Raw genomic sequence first — 27,994 nt, forward strand, 5'->3', positions numbered from 1 at the left:
AAACTTTGCTAAAAAAAAAATAAATCGCCATTTTCCGATACCCGTAGCGTCTCCATTTTTCGTGATCTGGGGTCAGGTGAGGGCTTATTTTTTGCATGCCGAGCTGACGTTTTTAATGATTCCATTGTGGTGCAGATGCGTTCTTTTGATCGCCCGATATTGCATTTTAATGCAATGTCGCGGCGACCAAAAAACTTAATTTTGGCGTTTCAAATTTTTTTCTCACTACGCTGTTTAGCGATCAGGTTAAGTTTGTAGGTGTGGTGTGAAAATATGTGTAAAGGTTTGCAGGGTATGAATAAGTTTTCATGGCACTGTTCGCACATAAGGATATGACAGAACTTTTTATTGCTTTGTTTTGGAAATCTAATGAAAGCGAACAAGCCATGCAGTGATTTATAGTGATAGCTTACCAGCCAGTCTATAAGACAGCTTTATTGACTTACCGTAGCCCCCGTCACTCTTTGAAATCTTATAGATAAACCTGTGTTGATGTTCTCTTGCGCCACATGTTAAGAAATAGTAACTTACCTGTTAAAATGTATTAACATTTTTCAGTTTTACTCCCAAGGGTTGGTCTTCAGATCGAGAAGACAGATGTAAGTGCACACTGTGCAGTACAATTGCAACCACATATGGCAGGTGTTATTATCATGCATTGGTCCTATTAATTAGAATAGGAGTCATTCATGATTTTTGCAGGGCTTTGTGAGTTTGCTTATGAAGTTGGCCAGAGAATCAATCTGTTCATTCACAATAGATAACTGTCATTTCTCCCATAAACAGGAGCGCTTGTTTGTCCAAGTGCTCCTGTGTTCTCTATGAGAAAGCCAACATGTTGGCCGGAGGTTTATCACCGGGAGAACAATGCGATTGACAGTCTGAAATTGGACATGCGTGATCAACATCTCCCTAGACCATCAGTCGGCTGGTTCCCCATACACATTAGAACCTGTCAATATCGTCAGGTTCGGATTACATTAGTCTGTGTATGTGGGCCTTTACTTTACATTACTTTCTATAGGTACCATATTTGCACATGAGGCAGATACACAGTATATTTTTGTTTCACGCTTCATTACATTGCAGCATCGTGGATGAGATTTTAGAAAACCTTACAAGGCTTTGGAGGAAATACATAGTCCAATACAAAGAAAACATTTCAGCACCTCTCTAAAACATGTTATCCTGTTCACTTTTGATGGTGCTTATATAAAAAGTCTAATAGTATTATAAAAGAAAAGAAATTGCGTGGTAGTGAATGGCATAATCCTATGTACAGACAACGTTCCACGCCGAGCTGGTCCCCTGGTCTCTATGTAAAGAAAAATCTGAAGCAAATCTAAAGCATTTCAATACAAAATCTGCATACTTTGGTGTACTTTGTCACATTCACGCTTACTCTACTCATACCCACCGGCACGGTGGCGCAGTGGTTAGCACAGCAGCCTTGCAGCGCTGGAGTCCTGGGTTCTAATCCCACCAAGGACACCATCTGCAAAGAGTTTGTATGTTCTCTCCGTGTTTGCGTGGGTTTCCTCCGGGTACTCCGGTTTCCTCCCACATTCCAAAGACATGCTGATAGGGAATTTAGATTGTGAGCCTCATCGGGGACAGTGATGATAATGTGTGCAAACTGTAAAGCGCTGCGGAATATGTTAGCGCTATATAAAAATAAAGATTATTATTATTATTATTACCCACAGGCCAGAAATACATGTAAAGTTTTCAGTGCAGTTCAAGATTCAGTTTTTGATTATGTTTTTGTGCTGGAGCCAGAGGTGGATTCAGCATTAGAAGTATAAGACCTTTATTTTTCCATTTATTTTAAAAACTATTTTGAGTTTAGCTCAAAAAGCTGTCAGAAAAACCGAATGTATGGTTACAGACTAAAGATGTTTGCCAATTTCCAGGAAAAAGTCAACATACTAAAAGTTATGTTGCCTAATGCACTGTATTTGACCTTTCTATAGCAATGGTAAAATTTGCATTAACCCCTTAACGACCAATGACAGACATAGCATGTCATGAGCGGCTGTCAGTCCCCGCATTATGACGTGCTATGTCCGTCGTGACAATTCCATGCTGACAGCTGTCACTGACAGCTGAGCGGCATGAGAAGAGGTGCAGGGACCCATGCCGTCAGTCCCTGCACTCAAGTCGTTGTGATCAGTCAATCAATCTGACTGACCTATCACAGCATGATCGCGCAGGTGGTGCTGAAATATCAGTACCTCCTGCCTATCACAGCATGAACTCGGCACTGCTAGTGGCTGAGCTCCTGCACTAACAGCCAGAGATGGTGCCAGTACTGCCCCTGGCTGTTTAACCCCCTAAATGCTGTAATGTGCAATGGAGAGCGATCACAACATTTAGGAAGCAGACAGAGGGAGAGAGCCCCCTCTGTCTTTAGATCGGCACCCCCGCCACGTCATCACGGGTGCCCGATCGTTGGCATGGTGACCCGTGGTCGTCATGAGAACCGCCGGGTCACCAAGCTACAGAAAGCTTCTTAGACCATGCTCAGAGAAGTTTTCTGTACACGTATAATACTCTGTAATGCATTATAATGCATAAATTTATTGAGGTGTAGTTTGTAACATGGGGTCACTTATGGGGGGTGCTGCTATTTTTGCACTTCGGGGGCTCTCCCAGTGGGTCATGGCACCCACGAACCATAATAGTAAAATCTGTACTATAATATGGCATTCGTTCCCTTCTGAGCTTTGTACTGTGCCTGAAAAGTAGTTCCCAATTACATGCAGGGTATTTGCACAATCGGTAGAAATTGCACAACAAACTGAGAGGTCGATTTTTTTCTTATTAGACCTTATACAAGTAAAAATTTGGGGCTGAAACAATATTTTAGCGCTAAAAAATTTAATTATTCTTTCTTCACCGCCCAATGGTATACATTTCTGTGAGGCACATGTGGTGTCAACATGCTCACTACACCCCTGAAAGAATTCATTGAGAGTTGTAGTTTGTAAAATGAAGCTACTTATGGGAGGTTTCTGTTGTTCTGGCACCTCCTGGACTCTGCCAATGTGACATGGCACCCGCAAACCACTCCAGCAAAATCTGAATTTCAATATCGTGATTCTTCCCTTCTGAGCTTTGCACTGTGCCTCAAAAGAAGTTTTCAACGTCATATGGGGTATTGGTGCACTCAAGATAGATTGCACAAAAATTTGGTGCATTTTCTCCTGTTACCGTTGTGAAAATAAAAAAATGTGGGGCTAAAATAATATTTTTATGGTAAAAATGTGATTTTTTTTTTTTTTTTTAATTTTCATGGCTATACCTTATAAACTTCTGTGAAGCACCTGGGGGTTTAATGTGCTCATCCCACATCTAAATACATTCCTTGAGGGGTGTAGTTTCCAAAATGGAGACACTTGTGTGGGGTTTCCACTTTCTATGCACATCAGAGGCCCTCTGCATGCAATTATTTTTGTGTTCAAAAAGTCAAACGGTGCTCCTTCCTTTCCAAGCCCTGCCATGCGCCCAAATTGTAGTATCATAAAGAGAACTTGGCATTCAACTTCTAGAATATTTTTGGATTTTTTTTAATGCAGCCAGAAAATAATATAGACGTTTCGGCCTCACTGGCCTTCATCAGTAACGGACTGCAGTATAATGGTTAATTGTGTTCAGTGCAATAATAGGAGTGACACCATAGGCACTTTCAATGTGTCTGGTCATACAGTAGGCGCTGGGCATGGAGCCTGTATAAGATAGTACCTGGGTGGTTGGGGGTGCCAGCGTGCAGTCATCAGTGACGCAGTATCCACCGCATTATACTGCAGTCCGCTACTGATGAAGGCCAGTGAGGCCGAAAGGTCTATATTATTTTCTGGCTGCATTAAAAAAAATCCAAAAATATTCTAGAAGTTGAGTGCCAAGTTTTCTTTATTATACATGTATGGTGTGGGGCCCTACTTGAGCACCTTCTGAAGTTCTGCATACGGTGTTTTACCTTTACTCAAATTGTAGTATCGGCGTACTTGGGAGAAATTGCACAACAAATTTTGAGGTTCCTGTAAAATTTAGGACTAAATTACATTTTTGTGGGAAAAAAGTAAAATGTTCATTTTTTCATTTACACTGCATTAATTCCTGTGAATCATTTCAAGGGTTAATAAACTTCTTAAATGTGGTTTTGAGGACTTTGAGAGGTGCATCGTATGAAGAGGCCCCTGGGTGAGTATAATATAACCTGTTTTTCTTAACTTTCAGGTTACATCAGGGGCTTATCTACAGCATTACAGAATACTGTAGATAAGCCCCTGATGGCGGTGGCCTTAGCTCATATACGATTTTTGGGGTGACCGATTCCCTTTAACTATTTTTGTGTGACATAACTCTCTGTTTAAGGGCATAAGAATTAAAATTTTGAAAATTGTGAAATTTTCAAAATGTTTGCCAAATTTCCAATATTTAAAAATAAATAAATAAACACAAGTTATATGGAACAATTTTTTCCCACTATCATAACGTACAATGTATCATGAATAAAAAATCTCAGAATCACTGGAATCTGTTGAAGCGTTCCAGAGTTATTACCTCACTGATTTGGCTTTTATCCTAAGTCATATTGCACGACTTGTTAGGGTATGTTTTCATGTTCAGCAAACGCTGCGTGTTTGACGCTGCGTAGAGCCGCAGCGTCAAACACGCAGCGTCCAGATGTTACAGCATAGTAAAGGGGAGTTCATGAAATCCCGTCTCCACTATGCTGTAAAACATGCAGGCGGCAGACTTGTGTAAACGGATATGCGGCGCGTCTTTTCAGAACGCAGCATGACTGTTTACAATGCGGCGATGCTCCGTCGCCGTACCATAAATTTATCATAGACTATCATTAGATACGGTAAAACCGCATCTAATGATTAGTCACATGAGTAGAAACTGCATAAACGCAGCTTACTATGCATGTCTGCCGGCTCACCTGTCCCGCCGCCGGAAGTCCCTCGTCCACTGCAGTTCTCGCGATCTTTTATCTTATCTTGAGAACGGCCGTGCACGTGACCGAGACTTATCTCCGGTCACTAGTCTGGTTCTCACAAACAGCTGATCAGCTGATTGTGAGAACGCTGTAGTGTAGGTGATCGCTGGAGAGTTATCTACAGGCTCTGCTACATCTGGATGTCAGGCATCCAGATGTAGCAGAGCCGGACTCGTCTAGACTGTGTGCACATACAACACACAACATACAACATGCGACATACAACACGCGACATGCGATATACAACATGCGATATACAACATGCGATATACAACATGCGACATACAACATGCGACATACAACATGCGACATACAACATGCGACATACAACATGCGACATACAACATGCGACCTACAACATGCGACCTACAACATACAACATACAACATGCGACATACGACATGCAACATGCGACATACAACATGTGACGTGCAACATACGACATGCAACATGTCACATGCGTCATGCAACATGCTGCATGCGGCGTGCAACATGCGACATATGACATGCAACATGCGACATACAACATGTGACGTGCAACATACGACATGCAACATGTCACATGCGTCATGCAACATGCTGCATGCGGCGTGCGACATATGACATGCAACATGCGACATACCACATGCGACATACGACATGCAACATGCTACATACAACATACTGTACATACATACAGAACATGCAACACTCATAACATATATACAGTACATACATACAGTACATACAATACATACACACATACAGTACATTAAACATAGAGAACATACTCACCATCACCTTGATCCCCGAAGCCATTGTCACCTGTAACAAATAAAATAATAAACAATATACTCCCTGATCTGCAGATATCCAATTAAAACGAGTGTCATACGACGATCTCCCGTGGAGAGCAGCCACATCAGCTGATGTGACCGCTCTTCAGGGGCTCCAGGAATACAATGATGGAAGGTATCCTTCAATGTATTCCCCACAATGTATTCCTCCGCCCCTGTGAGAAAATAGTCCCTAGTCTCACTTGTGGCACTGCTGTGTGGGAAAATTCCCACACAGCTTTGCCATAAAGTGAGACTCTGAACTAAGGAACCTCAGTGATACACTGCAGGAGCCCTTGTCTCCTGTCAGTTTGTCACTGGAGGGCCTATAGAGCGGTGACATCACCCGATGTCACTGTTCTATAGGGGAGATCATCGTGGGACATTCGTTATTAATCAGACTACGGCGGAAAGTAAGTATACGGTTGGTTTATTATTTTTACTTTTTTTTGCAAGCGCTCAAGTATGGTAAGTATGGTGAAATTAAGAATAATATACTTTTTTCTCGCTGTGTCTTTATTTTTTTTTACACTTTCACAATAGGATTAGTAATGGATAGGCGTTTTATTGATGCCTCTCCATTATTAACCAGGCTTAATGTCACCTTATATTAGCAAGGTAACATTAACCCCTTATTACCCCATATCCCACTGCTACTGGGGAGTGGGAAGAGAGGGGCTAAGTGCCGGAATTGGCGCATCTTACAGATGTGCCATTTCTGGGGTGGCTGCGGGCTGGTATTTGTAGCCGGGGGGGCCAATATCCATGGCCCCTCTCTAGGCTATGAATATCAGCCCACAGCTGTCTGCGTAGCCTTTCTGGCTATAAAATATAGGGGGATCCACGTCATTTTTTTGGGGGGTCCCCCTATTTTATAGCCAGTAAAGGCTATGCAGACAGCTGCGGGCTGATACTCATAGCCTGGGAAGCTCCATGGGTATTAACCCCTTCCCAGGCTACAAACATCAGTCCCCCAGGCGCTGGCTTTCCCTCTCTGGTGCAGAAAATTGCGCGGGAGCCCACGCCATTTTTTTTTTCACATTTTTTTTTAAATTAAACATTGCGTTTAAGGCCGGCGTCAATACCCGGCACTGCCGCGGGCACTCGGGACCGGAGCGTTCAGCTGCATAGAAATACATGCAGCTGCACGCTCCGCTCCCGAGTGCCGGTGGCAGTGCCGGGTATTGAAGCAAGAGACTTGTGTGAGTTTCTCGCGGGTGTGACCCCGCCCTAATGCAGATTTTGTGTGTGTGTCTTTATTTAAGGCCGGGATCACACATGCGAGAAAGTCGGACCCTGGCGCCGGCACTCGGGAGTGGAGCGTGCAGCTGGATAGAAATACATGCAGCTGCACGCTCCGCACCTGAGTACCAGCGGCAGTGCCGGGTATTAAGATGCGAGACTCGTCCGAGTTTCTCGCTTGTGTGATCCATCTATCGTATTTATCTATCGTATCCATTATCAATCATCTGTTTATCTATCTATCTATCGTATCTATTATCTATTTATCTATTATCTATCGATATATCTATCTATCGATATATCTATATATAGATATATTTATAGATAGATATATCGATAGATACGATAGATGGATACGATACAAAAGATAGATAGATATGATAGATGGATACAATAGATTGATAGATATGATAGATACAGTAGATGGATACAATAGATAGATATGATAGATATCTATCGTATCTATCTATCGTATCCATCTATAGATAGATATATTTATAGATAGATATATCGGTAGATAATAGATAGATATATCGATAGATAGATAGATACCATAGATAAATACGATAGATAGATAGATCCATAGATAGATATGATAGACAGATACGATAGATAGACACGATACATATCTATCGTATCTATCTATATATCTATTTCTATCTATCTATCTAACGTATATATCTACTGTATCTATCTATCTATCTAACGTATCTATCTACTGTATCTGTCTATCTAGCTGTGTGTGTATATTCGTCAATGGAGTATGAAAATGAAGAGGTTGGACAAGAAATTACATCACAATTCTTTTTTTTTTGTATATCTTTATTGAGCTTACAAAACCACACACAAATCCGCATGAAAAGAACTCATGAAAATCGCGTCAAAAAACGCATGAAAAAAGCAGGTGACCTGCCAGTGACCTCAGGTGCAGATTTGGTGCAGATTTTACCTGCGTGAAATCCTGATCAAATCCTGATGCAATCCTGAACGTGGAAACATACCCTTAGGCTATGTCTCCACGTTCAGGATGGCCGGCGGTATCGCCGCAGCGGCGAAGCCGCTCGGCGCTAAGCCCCGCCCCCTTTCTGGGACGCGATCATGCCGGATGTGTTAACTCTTCACATCCGGGATGATCGCTCTGTCCCATAGGGCCCTGTGATATGCCTTGCGGGGACGCTGCGTCCCCGCAAGGTGTACTGGCATGCTGTGATCTGAAAAGACGCGCAGCATGTCCGGAGTCGCAGGGCCGCCGCGTGCGGGTTTCCACGCATAGTGGAGACAGGATTTCATAAAATCCCCTCCACTATGCTGGAACACCTGGATGCTGCTTGTTTGACGCTGCAGCTCTGCGCAGCGTCAAACAAGCAGCGTTTCCTGACCGTGGAAACATACCCTTAAAGGGCTGATTGTGACTTGTAGGATCGCCACTTCCAACAGGTGGCGCTATAGAGTTTAAGTCTTCTTTTTCTCTGAAGAGGCAATTTGCATACCTCATAAAGTGACACTGGTCAGATGTAAAAAATGAGGCCTGGTCATTAGCCTACAAAGTGAGACGGTACTTAAGGGGTTGATGTAGCAGGCTATTTATGTTGCAGATACCCCATTAATTACTGGTCTTTTCTTGGGTTTGCCCAGTTAAAAAAAAAAAAAAAAAAATAGCAAGATTTTAATTTCGGATGACACATTTAAAAAGTACATACTGTAAATCCGGTGGAGAGAGTGCTTTGTCAGGAGTGTTGTAAATCATCACTGTGATAACCAAGAACTACCACAATGCTGTATGGTGGGAATATAGGGAACTTCTCACATTTCTATGTAAATATATCTCTCAAGGTTAAATTAAGTTCTTACTAATAATTATTCATAGTTGACGCTTCGGGTACATACCTCCTATGTTTTTGTTCAAGTTCTCACATGAGATACAAGCCTAAGGGGTAATGAAATTCCATAGGTTCTTGACAGATATGGTACTGTATATACTGGAACGTCATATGCTATCCTATGTATGTATTGCAGAACTTTCTCTCCTAATTCCCCATTTTTGTACCTACACACCATTCCTTTTTTGATTTTTATTTAAATTAAAACATAGCCATGAGGCTTCGGAGGACCAGTTGACAGATTATCTTCATCATTATTATTATTATTATTATTTATTTATATAGCACCTTTAATTCCATGGTGCTGTATATGAGAAGGGGTTACATACAGAGTTATAGATATCGTTTACAGTAAACAAATTTACCATGACAGACTGGTACAGAGGGGAGAGGACCCCCCCAAAAATGTAAAAACTAAATGTAAAATCATATGTAAGAAAAAAATGGAGACTTGCACTTAAGGACAACTTACACATCACAATATAGTAAGCAGAGGTGTTTGTTGGCTACAGTAGATCTGACACATGTAAATACCAAAGGGCTTATACATAATGCTGAATGTGCCAGTTACCTGGGATGACCTGTGCAAGCTAGGGTATTAGGTACTTAGTGGAGAGAATATGGCATAAAAGAGAATGGGAGAGATGTGCTAGATTAGTATTTGGGTTTAGCAAGCTAAACAGTATATAATAGATTTGGCGTTAGTGAAATTATGTAAGAAATTCCAATGTACAGCTGCAGCACTAGTGGATTTTTTTTTTTTAATGAGGAATTACAATCATTAGCAGAATAGTGGCCATGGTAGCAGAGATGAGAGGTAGGCTGTAGGAGGCATGTTATTTGTGAGTAGCTAAATGGGGAATCTTAAGTTATAAGATTAAATGGAGATGTAGTGTAAGTGGCTGCATTGACTGAAAGAGTAACACAAAGTTGGTAAACCATTTTTGGCCACATCGAGTAACATAAGCACCTACACTATTCTATATTGAGGAATTCAGTAAAACATGTAAATCTTGCTGTATTATAATTTTCTTTTTTTGTTGTTTTTTTTTACATGGGTGACTACAGAGCACTTCTTTCCAAACCCTATTCTCATGGCCCCCCTACAGATTGTTTTATTTGTTAGTATTGAACAGGTAATAGAATTGTCATGAATGCATTGGAAGTTATCATAGGGTCTCTCGTCTGTGCAATACTAAGGAGATCCTATCATGATCTGAGGGGCCATGCGGACTGGAGACTGGAAAACTCTGCCGTAGGGGTATGCCTGGATGCCTCAGAAACTCCAAGTATGCACAATAATAACAAGTATTACATTAAATTGAGTTTTTAACCTTGGCTTCTTATTGTTTAGTATATCGCACAAACTAATTGTGAGCATGACTTCTACAAGCAAGAAACTTCCAATGCAAGATGCCTGAATGAGTCAATGTACTTAAAAAAAGCAGTCCCATCAAAATGTATATCCTCCTAATATATTGCAGTTATCGTATTATATAGCACTGTGGACTTACAATTGCTCCTTTTGCCTTTCTGCCCAGTTAATTATTCTCTTTTCTATTAGTCCTATGATCACATGATTAAAACATACTAGCTCTAGTCTAACCTCTATGTAGAAACTGGAAGTCTTTTCACTGCAGGAGTCATCACTGCAAAAGTCCCTGGCAGGTGGGAAAAGCACAGCAGCTGGGTCAGGAGTTGCAGAGAGGAATGACTCCTGCAATGAAAAGAGACTTCCCGTTTCTACATAAAGCTTAGAAGGTGTCAGCTAGTCTGTTTTTAATAATGTGATCTCATAGACCTAATAGAAAAAGAGACGAATTTACGGAGTAGAAGGGCAAAATTAGCAATTGTAAGTACAACATGATATGTAATAAGATGACTGCAAAATATTGAGAGGATAAAAACTTTGATGGGAAGAGTGGTTCTTTAAAAGAAGTGTGTCAGCTCAGAATGGCTGTTCAAGCGAAGTACAGGTGCTCTCTGCATCATGGCGTGGCCAAATATTTAAATGCACCTTGTCACCTGCTTGTTTTCCATCTATCTCCACCCCCTCATTGACAGCTCTGGCTTTATATAGCCAGAGAAGAGAGGAGATGGATGGAAAACAAATAGGTGGGAAAGTGCTGAGACACCAGAGAACATGATTCGGGTCGGTTTTTACCGTCCCCAGTCTGATGATCGCCGTTCTTCACTGAATAACAGCAATCGCCAAAAAAAAAGTCAGATTTCCCATTCATTTCTCTCTCCTCTGATATGATCTAGCACACGGGTCCCCAACTCCAGTCCTCAAGGCCCATCAACAGGTCATGTTTTCGGGTCCCCAACTCCAGTCCTCAAGGCCCACCAACAGGTCATGTTTTCAGGATTTCCTTAGTCTTGCCCAGGTGGTAATTGCATCACCTGTGCAATACAAAGGAAATCCTGAAAACATGATCTGTTGGTGGGCCTTGAGGACTGGAGTTGGGGACCCGTGTGCTAGAGGCTCTCCCAGTGGGTCATTGTACCTGAGGGGCTCTCCCAGTGGGTCATTGGTACCTCAGTGGCTCTCCCAGTGGGTCATGGTACTTCAGGGGCTCTCCCAGTGGGTCATGGTACTTCAGGGGCTCTCCCAGTGGGTCATTGTACCTGAGGGGCTCTTCCAGTGGGTCATTGGTACCTCAGTGGCTCTCCCAGTGGGTCATGGTACTTCAGGGGCTCTTCCAGTGGGTCATGGTACTTCAGGGGCTCTTCCAGTGGGTCATGGTACTTCAGGGGCTCTCCCAGTGGGTCATGGTACTTCAGGGGCTCTTCCAGTGGGTCATGGTACCTCAGTGGCTCTCCCAATGGGTCATGGTACCTCAGGGGCTCTCCCAGTGGGTCATGGTACCTCAGGGGCTCTCCCAGTGGGTCATTGATACCTCAGGGGCTCTCCCAGTGGGTCATTGGTACCTCAGGAGCTCTCCCAGTGGGTCATTGGTACCTCAGGGGCTCTCCCAGTGGGTTATGGTACTTCAGGGGCTCTCCCAGTGGGTCATTGGTACCTCAGGAGCTCTCCCAGTGGGTCATTGGTACCTCAGGAGCTCTCCCAGTGGGTCATGGTACCTCAGGGGCTCTCTCAGTGGGTCATGGTACCTCAGGGGCTCTCTCAGTGGGTCATGGTACCTCAGGGGCTCTCCCAGTGGGTCATTGGTACCTCAGGAGCTCTCCCAGTGGGTCATTGGTACCTCAGGGGCTCTCCCAGTGGGTCATTGGTACCTCAGGGGCTCTCCCAGTGGGTCATGGTACCTCAGGGGCTCTCTCAGTGGGTCATGGTACCTCAGGGGCTCTCTCAGTGGGTCATGGTACCTCAGGGGCTCTCCCAGTGGGTCATTGGTACCTCAGGAGCTCTCCCAGTGGGTCATTGGTACCTCAGGAGCTCTCCCAGTGGGTCATGGTACCTCAGTGGCTCTCCCAATGGGTCATGGTACCTCAGGGGCTCTCTCAGTGGGTCATGGTACCTCAGGGGCTCTCCCAGTGGGTCATTGGTACCTCAGGAGCTCTCCCAGTGGGTCATTGGTACCTCAGGAGCTCTCCCAGTGGGTCATTGGTACCTCAGGGGCTCTCCCAGTGGGTCATTGGTACCTCAGGGGCTCTCCCAGTGGGTCATGGCACCTGCAAACCATAATAGTAAAATCTGCATTATAGTATAAGATAGATAACTGGCAAAAGTACAATTCTGTAGCTTTCATAGCATAATGTAGTGTAACGCGTGCATACTAGTTCCTCTAAGGTAACTATTTCTGTGCCCCCTTGGGTAATTGGTATATTGGTGACTATTTGAAGTTGGCAAGGTTATCAGTGGAGCAGTGTGAAGGTGACCAATATCTGTCAGTCATTAACAGCTGCTCAGTACCATGTGGATGGAGCCCGGTGTTCCCCTGGGTAGTTTGGTGAGGAACATAAAGCAGATGGGCGAGAGTGCGGATTCTACCAGAACACTTTATTACAGTTGTACAGTGCCACAGAGGAATGTGCAGCTGTCACAGGAGCCGTTCCTCTGCTGCCCACCTTAGCAGTAGCCTGGCACATAATACCGACACTTACGCTTTTATTTATTTTCCTGCTTTTTTCCCGTTCTCCCTTTTCAAAACAAACATTTTCTTTCCTCCTCGGAGAGGGTCGGACTAACCTAAAAATACCCAGCTTTGTATGTGACTAGAGGAGAGCTGGTTCTAGGCTGGGACTACAGCCAGGGCTGGGGAGCGCCTCGGGTGACAGGATCAGTGTGCCCGACTTAACCCTGTAGTGGAGGGCATTGATCTGTCGGGGGTATGGACCGTACGGCGAGATCCCCTCGGGAACGGGCAATGTGACGGGGGGTTGTGGGACTCTGACGCTGAGACTGACAAGGTGAAAGGGTTAAGAGCGCTTGTAGATTATTAGCAGGAGACGGGGCTGACGCTTCCTGCCCTTCACTAGCTTCTCACTGCATTCACCGGAGGACAGAGCCGGGGACCCCTGAAGGCAGGACTGGTCGGGGCTTCTAGGATTGTAGACCCCTAAGGAGGTGAGGGCCATAAATGATGGAGTATGAGCGGTGGCGGGAAAAGGCTGCCAGTGGAGTCCTCCCTGTCATCACTGTGAGCATTGGTCCAGGCTGTGGTGCCATGGGGGGCTGTGGTGCCATGGGGGGCTGTGGTGCCATGGGGGGCTCTTGCACGCCCAGTGTGTAGGGACAGCTGTGAAGAATGAATAGTGTCCCCTGATTACTGCAATGCCGGTGTAGATTGCCTCATTGATTCGCTTCACGGAGCCTGATAGGTGAGGAGAGGAGGGAGAAGCCTCCACGTTCGGCGTCATCGCCTCCTCATTTTAATGCCACAGCCATTGGGATATTGACGTTTTTTCTTTCTTGGGTGCAAGGGGTCAGGCTGAACCCCGATTCTGTGGGTGTTTTCCTCTGCCAGTGTTCGCCGGGCTCTGCCAGTGTTTGCCGGGCTCTGCCAGTGTTCGCTGGGCTCTCCCGGTTGGCTCCGCAGCAGCCCTATGCTGAATCCAGCTATTGTTTGGGATCTCCGAGCGTTCACGCTACAAATCTCCGCGCACTCCCCCTCCCCCGGCCGAGCAGCCCCACAATGTGCCTTTCCTCCACATGAATCTGGAAGCTATAAGCTGGATTGATTGCAAATGAAGTGTAATGCATTGTGGGACGTGTGTAACATTGGATCATTCGAGGAGGGAGAGAACGGACGGCCCCGCAGCTGGCTCCCGACAAGCGGCAGAATGTGTGCAGCCCCGGCGCCAGCTGTGCGCCTGACGCGCTGACGAGACCCCGGAGCCGCGGCGGTGAGGCCGGAGCCGCCATGCAGCTGGACAGTTAGGTCGCCTCACGATGAAGAAGACGCGGAGTACAACGTTACGCCGGGCCTGGCCCAGCGCCGATTTCTCTGACCGGGCCTCAGAGCGCATGAGGTCCCGGAGCGAGAAGGACTATCGCCTGCACAAACACTTCCCACCAGCGTTTATCTCCCAGGCGTCACGGGGCTACATGACATCAGGTTGGTCCCAGTTCCTGCATTTCTCGTGTTGTCTTTTGTATATTCAATGCTGAGACCAGGGGCAATGGCCATCTGTCTGTCCTATCCGCCTGTCTGTCCATCTATCCGCCTGTCTGTCCATCTATCCGCCTGTCTGTCCATCTATCCGCCTGTCTGTCCATCTATCCGCCTGTCTGTCCATCTATCCGCCTGTGTACCTGCCGGGTCGCCATTGTGTCTGTGTACAATGTATAGCTGCGTGTATTTACATACAGACCACAATTGTGGATACTTAGCTGCTTGTGTCTACAGCCACCATTTTGTACATCACTAACATTGAACGTTAGGCCTCGCAATATGGTGTTATTTGGCCAATAATGTATGCAGCCCATCTAGGTCTCCGGCCGCCCCTCGCTTCACCCCATTATTGTTCCATGTATTGGGAGCTGCTTAGCCAGCACTTTCACTATGAGGGATGCCATTATATGTAATCGCACGTATGCTGATACTCCAAAATGGGCAGTTATAGAAGCTGTACGGCTTATACGGCTTTTTTCTTGTCTCATTTGCAAAAAAATAAATGGTGCAGTAATTGGCCTAATTAAAAACAATAGCCACAGACGTTATCCCCCTTTTATGCACGGGGAGGGTGATGTTGTTTTCTTGGTGTCGGTGGTACTGCAGGATGCGGTGGTTAAATACTGGTTTAATTTGCAGAGAGGGGAACAGGCATGCTTAAGCAATGACCAAAATCTATTTAAAGACTGCTGCGTAATCTCAATGCAAAGCAGCTCTGGGCTGCAGAGAGGATGGTGCCTCCGCTCCCCACAGCTAGCCCACCGCCTCTCCAACCTGGGCATATTCCTCCGAAATCTATGTCACCAGGCCCGATACGTCTGTATGTGTTACATATGCCGTGTCCCCATAATGAAGCATACAGATAGCCAAATTCAGATGTAGCCAGACATTCTGGCATCATAGATGTTGGCTATGTCATTCTCCATCATTACAAGAAGCCTACCATACCAGCACAGGGCTTAGGCTGTCATTTGAGCCTACCTCTGCTCCTCACCTTCACATGTCACTCACACCTTCCATATTTATTGCTCAGAATGAATGTATCCCATCTGGTCATCCAGCAAAGGTTATAGTAGATATCGATTGGGTATTGGTCCATTTCCCTGGCCTACGTCCATTTATACTTGGCTTTGATTGTCGCATGCTTATAAGGGTGGCAATGCCCGTATTCCCCATGCCAGGCTCGATCATTGTCTTATAAGGATATAAATAATGTGGGAAGGTAATAGGCCTGCAGTGCATCCTGCTGGAAGCCTATCCTCCTCTACTGACATCACACAAGCTACAACGATAATGTGTGATGTCCAGAGGATGTATCTATTGATCTCTGATAACCTCAGCGTATTACTATAGTAATGGCAGAATAGCCGGCTTGCCCATAGGCATTGATTGCATTTGTAATACCACTAGATATTGGAACAGTTCAGGGTTTGTTTGTTTTTTTTAAGATTTTTATTTCTAAAAGGAAGGAATCCGGCTTGCCTCACCCTCAAGGTTTCTGAGGCCTTTCTATGGTTTTTCTAGTCATCGGTATTACATACATTGAAATATGGCTGCCCGTGCATCAGTAGAAAGACACAACTTCATCTCTGTGTGACGTCGCTTTCTCTTGACCACTGGAGTTGAGCCTGACTCAGCTATATTGAAAAATGGTGTTTAATTATTGTATTGGGCTAATAAGTCATATATCGTGGCACAATGGTTCTCCTACTTCATGGCTGTGCCTTGTCCACGTAGTGTATTCATTTCTGATAGGAAATCCCCAGCATATATCCTATTCGGTGGCCCTTGTATAAGCAGTCTATCTGGTTACAGATCCTTTGGAATATATCTAATTGTTTGCTGGTACGTGTGTAATCGTGTATTTGTGGAGTTTTGCTTTATCCTCTTGTGTAGATTTGTTGCGTTGTGATAACTCAAGTGTCTCTAGGAGATCCGCTGACTCTTTGGGCTATGTCTTCAGGTTGAAATGTGATACCGTCTTGTGTCCTTTCAATGGATGGTCACGTAGTTATCTGTAAAGAGAGAAAAGGAGGTGACTGGAGTAAAGGAACATTACCAGTTGCTCTTTACATGAAGGGTTGACAACATTGGGTTATCTTTGGCTGACATCATCCTTCAGGCACTACAGGACGGAGACAATGTATTCTTGTAGCTTACATATCATCCTACCTTCATTGTAACCTGAACGATCCTCATCAGGCTTGCCATATTTGTTTTATTCACCTCCCCAAATTGAAGTAGTTTTTAGTACTGATATGATTATCACATAAGGTTGTACTTAGTGGCAGGGCACAATAACTTTCTCTCCACCTTGTGATGACGTGACAATTAATTAAAAAATGTTTTTCCATTCAAGCAGCCAGTGTGTGTGTATGTATATATATATATATATATATATATATATATATATATATATATATATATATATATATATATATATATATATATATATATATATATATATATATATATAATTTTTTTTTTTTTTTTTTTTTAATACTGGCATATGTACTAAATTCTTATTACACATTTCATAAATCATTGAGAAGAATCTGGTTTGGGTCTATACCCTTAGGGTACCGTCTCACAGTGGCACTTTTGTCGCTACGACGGTACGATCCGTGACGTTCCAGCGATATCCATACGATATCGCTGTGTCTGACACGCAGCAGCGATCAGGGACCCTGCTGAGAATCGTACGTCGTAGCAGATCGTTTGGAACTTTCTTTCGTCGCTGGATCTCCCGCTGTCATCGTTGGATCGGTGTGTGTGACACCGATCCAACGATGCGTTCGCTTGTAACCAGGGTAAACATCGGGTTACTAAGCGCAGGGCCGCGCTTAGTAACCCGATGTTTACCCTGGTTACCGTCGTAAAAGTAAAAAAAAAAAACAGTACATACTCACATTCCGGAGTCCGTCAGGTCCCTTGCCGTCTGCTTCCCGCTCTGACTGACTGCCGGCCGTAAAGTAAGAGCAGAGCACAGCGGTGATGTCACCGCTGTGATCTGCTTTCACTTTACGGCGGCACTCCGTCAGTGCGGGAAGCAGACGGCAAGGGACCTGACGGACACCGGAATGTGAGTATGTACTGTGTGGTTTTTTTTACTTTTACGATGGTAACCAGGGTAAACATCGGGTTACTAAGCGCGGCCCTGCGCTTAGTAACCTGATGTTTACCCTGGTTACCCGGGGCCTTCGGCATCGTTGGTCGCTGGAGAGCGGTCTGTGTGACAGCTCTCCAGCGACCACACAACGACTTTCCAACGATCACGGCCAGGTCGTATCGCTGGTCGTGATCGTTGGAAAGTTGCAGAGTGTGACAGTACCCCTACTAGGTCCTGTTGTGTCCTTGGCAAGGAACCTGTACACAGTGCACAGAGTGATGACCATGTCCTCAGGTGCTGGGACAATAGACACGCAGGGGCTAATTGACTTGTCTCCCTGGACATAAACTTCTTTGCATCTGTTCATAGTATAACAAAAAATGTTAAGATTGCAAATTTACAGAAACTGAGATTGTTATTATGCGTGAAAAGCAAATGTATTCTAAGGTCAGTCTTGCCATTGTACAATGGTAGATACTTAGCTGGAGGTACTAGTATGTTCAATAGCAGCTCAGTTTGGAAAGAGGGTAAATTATCTCATTGGAAGCTGCTATCCTGTCAGATTAAGGTATGTTTTAGCAAACTAGTATTTACGGTCCCAAACTTTGCCTTTGGAGTCAAAGTTGCCATATATGCCCAATTTATCTGGCAGGTCACGTATGAAGCTGTATATCCATAGACACCGACAGCCCAAGGCACTCAATATCACATGTCAACTGTTCTAACATGTTTGGAATAGTCCTAGTATAATAACATATGTTTCCAGTTGTCAGAAAAGGTCAAAGTTAAGTAAATAAACAGGTGGAATATATGTAGGAAAGTTTCTTTAGCGCTCATATTTTACTTGCATAAGTGTGTGTCACTTTTTCTTTCCTTGGCGGTGCAGTATATAGGAGTCAGCAGTTCTTGGTCTCCAGTGTTTATTTGCATGGCCTTGATAAACAGTGAGCACACCTGTTATGTAAACCTGTTCCCTCCTTTTTGTCACCACAGCTTGCAGCAGACTGACATGGGTGTGAGTGCACTTTCCGAGTTTACCAAGCTTTAAATGCAAGCAAAGGACCATTCACACAAATAAAATTGCATTATACATTTTGTAAGCTTTTGAGCAGTCGAAATAATAGGACTCTGGCGCAACATCACAACAATAATAAAACTAATTTATTGATAATTAAAATTGATCATCCATACATAGGAGTCAAATTTATTAGGCCATGTTTTCAGGTGTAACAATGCTTAATTTTTGCAGATGTGTGTAACAAAATAAGCAATTTCATCCTACTCTGATTTTTGTTGTATTTTTTTGTGTGTGTTTGTGTTTTCCCCTTTTTTTTTTCATGTTATCTGTGTATCTTTGGGCGTGCTCAGATAATAGATTAGAGTCCCTGAGGCTGCATGTTTTGAGCCGGTATATAGCCCATACACATGCGGGCAAACAAGCAATCCGTGCATGTGTTGTGGCTGTCTAAAACCTCAAAACATGCAGCATCAGGGACTGGAATATATTATCCGAGCACGCCCAAAGAAACTCGGAAAACACCAGAGCATGCTCAGATAGCACGTTATCCCAGCACAATCGCTCATCACTACTTGGGACATATAAATCGAATAGTGGTTTCATTCATCCACTGTCATGGTATTCCGTCAAGTCCTGATCCAAACTCAACGGCCTCATCTATGGCTGTGCCATAATTGTAAGTGTTAAATGCTGGAAGACGAGTGGATATGCTATAGGTTTAGTTGATATTAGGATCACGTATGGAATAGTAGGATTTATGTATAGACTTTTATCAGAAATCAGCAATACTTTCTTATTGGAATAAGACCACTATTATGTGCATTAGTCCTACCAATATGTAGATGGTATTTGTCCACTAAGAAGAGTATACATTGCTGTGCTAGAAAGAAATCTTGCAGCAATGATGACAAAAGTAATTTGCAGAATGGTGTTTGGGTTAAAGTCAAATAGAGCGATTCTTCAAGTTACAATATTAATTCCAAGATGACCATTGTATTCTGAAAACTTCACAACATAAAAAATAGTAATTGGTTCCGAAATCACGATATATTAGCTCAAAATAATACAAAACCAATATTAAAGAAAACTATAGAGTTGTCCCCTACGTTACAACTTCTAATAAATGGGCCGAGGTTGAATTAAGAAAACAAAAATACCTATACCCTCCTGCCAGACTGATGCCACTCCTCTACATTTGCTACTGAGCCCCCTGCCAGTCTGCTAGCATCCAGCATCTACAGCCAAGTAATGGTCACTGTAATGCAGGTGGTGTAAGGACTGTAATACTAATAACTTATCCATAGGATATATCAGATCAGATCTATGGAGGTCCGATAGACCCCCACTGATCACCTCATCTCTGGAGGTGACAGAAGGTATGACTGTATAACAGCATCACTCTGTCCACTGTGCGATAGGAGTTCCCAAATAATGCAGATCAGCTCCTATTGAAATGAGTGAAGCTGAGATGTAGTAACAGACTTTTTCTATCAGTTTATTGTGTGAAGCCTTAAGGCCCCGTCTCACTTAGCGACGCTAAAGCGATCCCGACAACGATACGACCTGTCAGGGATCGTTGCTGCGTCGCTATGTGGTCGCTGGTGAGATGTCAAACAGTGAGATCTTACTAACGATCGCAGCTGCGATCTCACTGTTTGACATCTCACCAGCGACCTGTAGCGACCTGTACAACGATCTCACATGGGAGCTATTATGACGATTCAGTGTCTGAGTCGTCAACGAGGTAGTTGGTAAGGTGTCAAACACAGCGATGTGTGCTACCCAGCGGGACCTCAACGATCAAAAAAAGGTCCAGGCCATTCCGACACGACCAGCGATCTCACAGCAGGGGCCTGGTCGCTGCTACGTGTCACACAAAGCGAGATCGCTACTGAGGTCGCTGTTGCGTCACGAAACTTGTGACTCAGCAGCGATCTCGCTAGCGATCTCGCTTAGTGAGACGGGGGCTTTACTTTGATCTTCATGGAAGGTGGCATAATAGAAGTTACCTACTTTGAGGACTTTTTGGTTTTGTAAATGTATCTGCTCTATGTAATGAGAACACCTTATTCCACAAAACTATGATCCCACCAAATATGTATGCATGTACTCTACTTACCGACTAGCGTTATATACGAGGTGATAATAATATTTGTGTAAGAAGTCTGGACAAATAATACTTTCAAAGAACTTTGTTGTGATTTGTGGATGCTGAGGAAAGCCAACGGATGATCCTAACTTTGATAGTGACAGGATCTCTTTAAGGCACACCCTGATGTAGGGATAGGTCTAGAGCACAGATGTCGGTAGGTAGGTAGAGCAGCTGCTTTCTTAGACGACCACCTTTTTAGCAGAGATCTACAGATGTTGCCATTCTTAAAATGAGAACGATATCACGGTGCAGGAATGTGTAACTCAGCACGGTGGCTCAGTGGTTAGCACTTCAGCCTTGCAGCCCTGGGGTCCTGGGTTCCCACCAAGCACAACATCCGCATTGAGCTTGTATGTTCTCCCCGTGTTTGGGTGGGTTTCCTCCTTGATACTCTGGTTTCCTCCCACATTTCAAAGATTTTCTGATAGGGAATGTAGATTGTGATCCCCAATAGGGTCGGTGCCGATAGTGTCTGTAAAGCGCTGTGGAATTAATGGCACTAAATAAGTGATTTAAAATAAATTATAAGTTATTGGCTTTTTGTTTAAAATTCTGCATTTTGATGTCTTTCTTAGTAGTTAGTTTAGGAAAGGCTTCATGTGTGCATCAAGTTGAAATATGAGTTTGGTTTATTGTTTGCGTATATACAGTATACCTTACATTGTTCAGAAAAAAATGACATGTGATGTAAAGGAAAGCCTAAAGCCACCTGATTCTATACTTTCTTGCTTGGACTAATTTTGTCTGTGTGGTGGTTAGAGATTCTGGACTAATGGCTTTTACTGTGATGAAGATGAATGGTCTGTTCATAGCAATTTGTTGGCAGCCTTTACTGCCTGTAAGGCCCCTTTCACACATAATTTTTTTTTTTTTCCGTCAGTCACAATCTGTTGGCTCGACGGATCCGTCGCAGATTGTGAAAAACTGATGTGACTGATCCATTTTTTGTACGGATCCGACTAGCGGATCTGGCTAATTGGATCAGAGCATGCTCAGTTAAAAAAAAAAAATGGAATTGGTCGCCATAGGCTTCCATTCTAACAAGCGACGGATGCGTCGCTGTTTGTTTTTCGACGTACACAAAATGTTACTTTGTCCATTGTCTCCGGCTGCCGGACAAATAATTTTCAACGGATCCGGCTAATACAAGTCTGAGAAAAAAAACGGATCCAGCGGCATTAGTTGCTGGATCTGTGTTTTTTTTCAAAATTTTATGGATTGCGACTAAGGGAAAAAACTGATGTGTGAAAGGGGGCCTAAGAGTGCACCAACTTGCATTATAACGTTATATTCATTATTTCTGGCTTTTATTTTTGTGAAACATGTACCGTATATACTCGAGTATAAGCCGAGATTTCAGCCCAAATTTTTGGGCTGAAAGTGCACCTCTCGGCTTATACTCGAGTCACGGTCGGCGGCAGGGTCGGCGGGTGAGGGGGAGAGGGCGCTGAGGCATACTTACCTGCTTCCGGAGCTCCTGGCACTGTCCCTGCAGTCCCACGGTCTCCGGGTGCCGCAGCTCTTCCCCTGTTCAGCGGTCACGTGGGACCGGTCATTAGAGAAATGAATATGGACTCCACTCCCATAGGGGTGGAGCCGCATATTCATTTCTCTAATGAGCGGTAACGGTGACCGCTGATAGAGGAAGAGGCTGCGGCACCGAAGACCAGCTGTCCGGGGGAAGGAGCCGGGAGCAGGTAAGTATTACATATTCACCTGTCCGCGTTCCACACGCCGGGCGCCGCTCCATCTTCCCGTCGTCTCTCCGCACTAACTGTGCAGGTCAGAGGGCGCGATGATGCATATAGTGTGCGCGCCGCCCTCTGCCTGATCAGTCAGTGCAGAGAGACGCCGGGACGGGACGCCGAGGAGCTGCAAGCAAGAGAAGTGAGTATGTCATTTTTTTTTTTTATTGCAGCAGCAGCAGCAATGGCACAGCTTTCTATGGTACATCTATGGGGCAATAATGAACGGTGCAGAGCACTATATGGCACAGCTATGGGGCAATAATGAACGGTGCAGAGCACTATATGGCACAGCTATGGGGCAATAATGAACGGTGCAGAGCACTATATGGCACAGCTATGGGGCAATAATGAACGGTGCAGAGCACTATATGGCACAGCTATGGGGCAATAATGAACGGTGCAGAGCACTATATGGCACAGCTATGGGGCAATAATGAACGGTGCAGAGCACTATATGGCACAGCTATGGGGCAATAATGAACGGTGCAGAGCACTATATGGCACAGCTATGGGGCCATAATGAACGGTATGGAGCATCTATTTTTATTTTTGAAATTCACCGGTAGCTGCTGCATTTTCCACCCTAGGCTTATACTGGAGTCAATAAGTTTTCCCAGTTTTTTGTGGCAAAATTAGGGGGGTCGGCTTATACTCGGGTTGGCTTATACTCTAGTATATACGGTAACCTGGCAAATATACCACACATTTAGTCTTTATTCTTCAAAAATAGCTGTGCTGTTATCATTTGTTGTCAGTGCCGGTTATTGCTTTACGTTGATATAAATTGTCGAGTATATTGTTATAATATAAAGATTTGGTTGTGAAGCATTATATTGAAAAATACATTTCAACATTTTGAGTCCAAGCATTTTTATCTGGTTATAAAGATATGAGTAATAAAATAAGCAGTAGGTCAAATTCAGGATAGATATGCATTCCCGTAGTGAAAATGATAAAATATTAAAGTAGTAAACTTGATATTTACCTAGGCAGATAACTGACAGACAACATCACAGACCTTTATTTATTTTCCAGGGACCCTTTTTATTTTTATTTTTTTAGACCAGTACAGTTTGTTTTTTATGTCTCCTCAGTGTATGTGTGAAATCAGAGTTTTAATTGGAAACTGTGCACACTTGTTAGTGCAAACAAAAGTTGTGTAATTGACACTCAGACAAACCATGTAATGGACGCATTGATGACTTTCAGCTTCTTTGTTATTTGATCACTATTTATGGTTGACAGGTTAGATTAAAAAAAACAGGAATTTGAGAAATTTTCCTTAACGAAATGAGATTGCCTTAACATTGGTGCGATGGTTTAATATATGGTAATCGTGTACATTAGATTTTAGAAGTTTGGACAGAGCTTCAGCAGACTACATGGATGAAATAGAGTGCATGCAACATAGATGGGCATTATTGATCTGAGATGTTGGTCCAACATGCCACATGCAGAAGTTTTTTTTGGTAGTCTATCTGTCAAGCAACTTGGTGGTAATAGGGCTCCATCGTCATTTTTCAGATTGTTGCGTAGTCTAACGCTTTTCTTTCATTTCGGGTATATTCACACACTTGATAGCTGCTTCATTATGGAAAAATCTTCAGAGTAAAAGAATGTCAGCTAAGTAGAGAAGATTTCAACACATTTTATTTACGTATTGCAGAAAAATTCTGCATGAAATTCACATGTAGTGCAGGCTTTAAAACACAAAAAATTCCAAAGAATTGACGGATATGTCAAACCCATAACGGAAAATAGCAGAAAAATCTGCTTGTAACAGTTCCGGATTTTGCTGCAGAAAGATCTGTAGCAAATCTGCTACATTTGAACATATATACGTGTAGACTCCGATGGATCGTTGTAAGATGACCAATTTTAACATTTCAAACAATTGATTTTTTTTTTTTTTTTAGCTGGTCAAACACTACATTTCCCATAGGACATATCAACAGTAAACTCCCCATAATCGTAACGAAAAGCTGCAGATTTTCTTGTGTATGCCATAGTGCTGCTATGTACTACACAATAGGGTGTAACAAAATTTTCACAAAACCTATGTGCAAATTCTCTGCCTACTGTTGGCTCCTTTTCATGACATGAACGATTGTGGTGGCAATAACCGGTATCTTGGGAAAAGTCTGCCTGCTGTGTTGGATTTTTTTTCCTTCATTATCTGGTGCAGTTATTGGCAATACTTGGAAAGGTGTTAATGGTAAATGTCACATGTGCACCACAGAGTCCAGAGAAGACCACAGATCATAGCAGAGATTGCTCAATGATTTGTCTTACTTATTGCATTGTTGACAGAGGGAACAATTTTCATTGATCAATCATGAACAAGTGAGAGAACATCTGTCAGAAATCACTAGTGTACGGCTACCTGCTCTATATTGCAGTCTTTGCCTCACACAACAAAAATTAGGCTGCCGTCACACTAGCAGTATTTGGTCAGTATTTTACATCAGTATTTGTAAGCCAAAACCAGGAGTGGGACAATCAGAGGAAAAGTAGAATAGAAACATATGCACCACTTCTGCATTTATCACCCTCTCCTGGTTTTGGCTTACAAATACTGATGTAAAATACTGACCAAATACTGATAGTGTGACGGCAGCCTTAAGGTAATCTAGTCAATCAAGACCTTCTAGGCTAACTTGCATGCAGTGGCATAGCTTGGGTTTCCAATACCTGGGACAGGGCAAGTATTTTGCTCCCCCTGACTTGTGAAACGTTTGAACTCCCCGAATCTATTCCTCTCATCCAGTATTGGAAGCACATGTAATTTAAAAAAAATACTTACCGTATTTTTTGGACTACAAGACGCACTTTTTCCCCCCCAAAAAAGGGGGGGAAATGGGGGGTGGGTCTAATAGTCGCAATGCAGGCTTACCGTGGCGGCAGAGGTGCGGTGGCAGAGGTGCGGCGGCAGAGGTGTGGCAGCAGAGGTACGGAGATAAGGAGGCGCAGTGAGCGGGGTCCCTTTTCCCGGTGAGGTGATGCAGCAGCCCGGTAAGGCAGCAGAGCCGGGTGAATCCTGATGTTCGCAGATGGAGCTCTGCTGCCCGGGGCTTCAGGAAAATGGCCGCGGGATGCCGCGCGTGCGCAGATGGGGATCGCGGCGGCCATTTCCTGAAGCCCCGGGCAGCAGAGCTCCATCTGCGAACGCGCGGCCTCAGGAAGATGGCCGCGCCCACCGATATCAACAGGATTCACCCGGCTCTGCTGCATTACCGGGCTGCTGCAGCTGCATCACCTCACCGGGACTTTGGACTCTGTATACTCCATCCTTTTGCTTCCCAGGATGGGTGCAGCAAGGTTCAGGAAGGATCTCGTGGGCACATGGACTGGAGATGATGGAGGTAGTGGTGTACATTGTGAAGCGAGTATTCCACAGGCGCTCAGATGTCTGAGTCCTTGCCGCTTCCCGGCGCTCCTCAGCACCGCATGGCACGGCCGGCTCTCCGCCTCCAGCAGGGCTCGCAGCAGTACAGAGGCGCTTTTCCCGCAGTGTCCGGTCATGGCGGCTGTGTCTCGGTAGCGGAGCTCCTCACTTATTACCGGCTTCTGAAATAATTATTGCGCTGAGGAGCGCCGGGAAGCGGCAAGGACTCAGACATATGAGCTCCTGTGGAATACTCGCTTCACAATGTACACCACTACCTCCATCATCTCCAGTCCATGTGCCCACGAGATCCTTCCATCACCTCACCGGGGAAAGGGACCCTGCCCACGCCATACCTCTCACTGTGCCTCCTCATCCCAGCTCCTGTCGGTAACCACTGCTGCCACCCTCCCATGGACACCAGGCCATGGCGTCGCCCACCTAAGCAGGAAGGGACCCTGCTCAGGTGCACGCCGTACCGCATCACCCCACCTCTGCCGCCACCATGCCTCCTGTGACCCTGGTCTGCCACCACCAGCCCTCAGGTAAGATACTGTAAATTCGGACAATAAGACGGACCCCCATCTTATAAAAAATCTTTTTTTTTCTGCAATTTTCACCCCAAATTTGGGGTGCGCCTTATGGTCCGGTGCGTCTTATAGTCCGCGAAATACGGTATGTAATTATAGTTTGCTCTCTAACCTAAAATGTTTTTGGGGCTTTTTATTACATAAGTGTGTAACATTTGTTACATAAAAAAAAGTATTACACTAACCCTATTTCTATCCCAAACCCCAAGTCTAACCCTTGCTATAAAACTAGCCCGAACCCTAGTTGGGGTTAGAGAAAGTGTAAAAAATATAAAAGCAGTTCTCCGTATTTCAGTGCACATGATTCAATACCGTGTTCATTGATTAGCAGCTCATCTTCTATCGTCTCAGTCATTGCTTATGCAGAGTGCAGCAGTTGAAGATGAGTTTGCCATTGGCTGCAGTGACCAAGATGACAAGGCTCACGTCATTATACTGAGCTTTGTCATTTCAGTCTCTGCATATGCAGAGAGCAGCAGCCAATGACAATCGCATCTCGACTGTTGCACTCTGCATAAACAGCGAATGTCAGACACTGACAGTGCTGCTCCAGGAAGAAATTTGTAGTTGCTGAACATTTGATGGTGGGGAAGTGTGAAGGGGTTGGGGTGTGCAGAATTTTGCCCCCCTAGCGACTGGTGTCTAGGGTTCCCACACGATACACCATTGCTTGCGTATGATATATTGTAGTCTATTACTGCCTATATGACCATGAAAAAAAACATTTAAAGGGGCCTACTTATATAAGATATGGTAAATGATGTCATTCTAATTAGAAAATGTCGATCTGTTCTGTTCACATACAAACAACTAAAAAATTCTATCTCGTGCCAGACTTATCCAATGAATACCACGAAGAGTAATACTTACTAGCACTGCTGGCAGCGTGAAGAGTATTTGATGAATTTATTTTTGGCTATGGAAACTAAAAGTCTACACACTGCTCCGTGTATATAGATGGATGGATATAGATAATATAAAAGTGCTTGGATAATGTAGTGGGTCTTGGATTGATTAATTGCTAAGCAAGTGCCATTTTCTCTGAGCAGGCGGACTTGGGACTGCTGCTCTTGTCAGGATTCTTTCAGCAATGCAGTAAAAGTGCAGGCCAAGAATATTTCATCCAGGCGTTTGCAGAGTGAGCACCACTACCTCTTGCACTGTTTGAATGTTTACCACTAATCCCAAGAGAAAACTTGCAATTTAAATATGTCAGTAGTAAAAGAAACCATATTCAGTAATAACCAATGGGCTGGAGAGTTTGCTTTATGGCGAGAAACCGATCCAAAATACAAATGTTACCCGTAACTCTTAAGATCTGGCACTGATGCGGAGCCAACATTTACGAGTCTATGAAAGAAATCATAGACAAGGAGAGCAAACATTCCTGAGGCGTGTCGCCAGAAGTTACAAATGTCCAACTTGACTAATTAAAGTATACATTAGATTTATTCATTGCTTTTAAGTAAAC

At 44.1% G+C, this 27,994-nt stretch overlaps 1 protein-coding gene across 4 annotated transcripts in view; it reads left to right on the forward strand.

The window, feature by feature from the left end:
* STOX2 (storkhead box 2) overlaps positions 1 to 27,994 on the forward strand; it is a 346,746-nt gene that overhangs the window by 166,069 nt on the left and 152,683 nt on the right. The window contains exon 1 of one of the 4 annotated variants that reach the window (XM_077279572.1): positions 13,263 to 13,473. The exons of 1 other annotated variant lie outside the window; for it this stretch is intronic. Coding sequence is in view for 1 of the 3 variants with exons in the window: in XM_077279571.1 (XP_077135686.1) it covers positions 14,299 to 14,464 (166 nt within the window). In the remaining 2 variants the exon portion in view is untranslated. Of the gene's footprint in view, positions 1 to 13,262; positions 13,474 to 13,565; positions 14,465 to 27,994 lie in introns of those variants that run through there. 2 more of the 4 variants (XM_077279571.1, XM_077279573.1) reach the window with 2 other exon arrangements.

This window comes from Ranitomeya variabilis, chromosome 1, assembly GCF_051348905.1.
Source record: "Ranitomeya variabilis isolate aRanVar5 chromosome 1, aRanVar5.hap1, whole genome shotgun sequence".
Lineage (NCBI taxonomy): Eukaryota > Metazoa > Chordata > Amphibia > Anura > Dendrobatidae > Ranitomeya > Ranitomeya variabilis.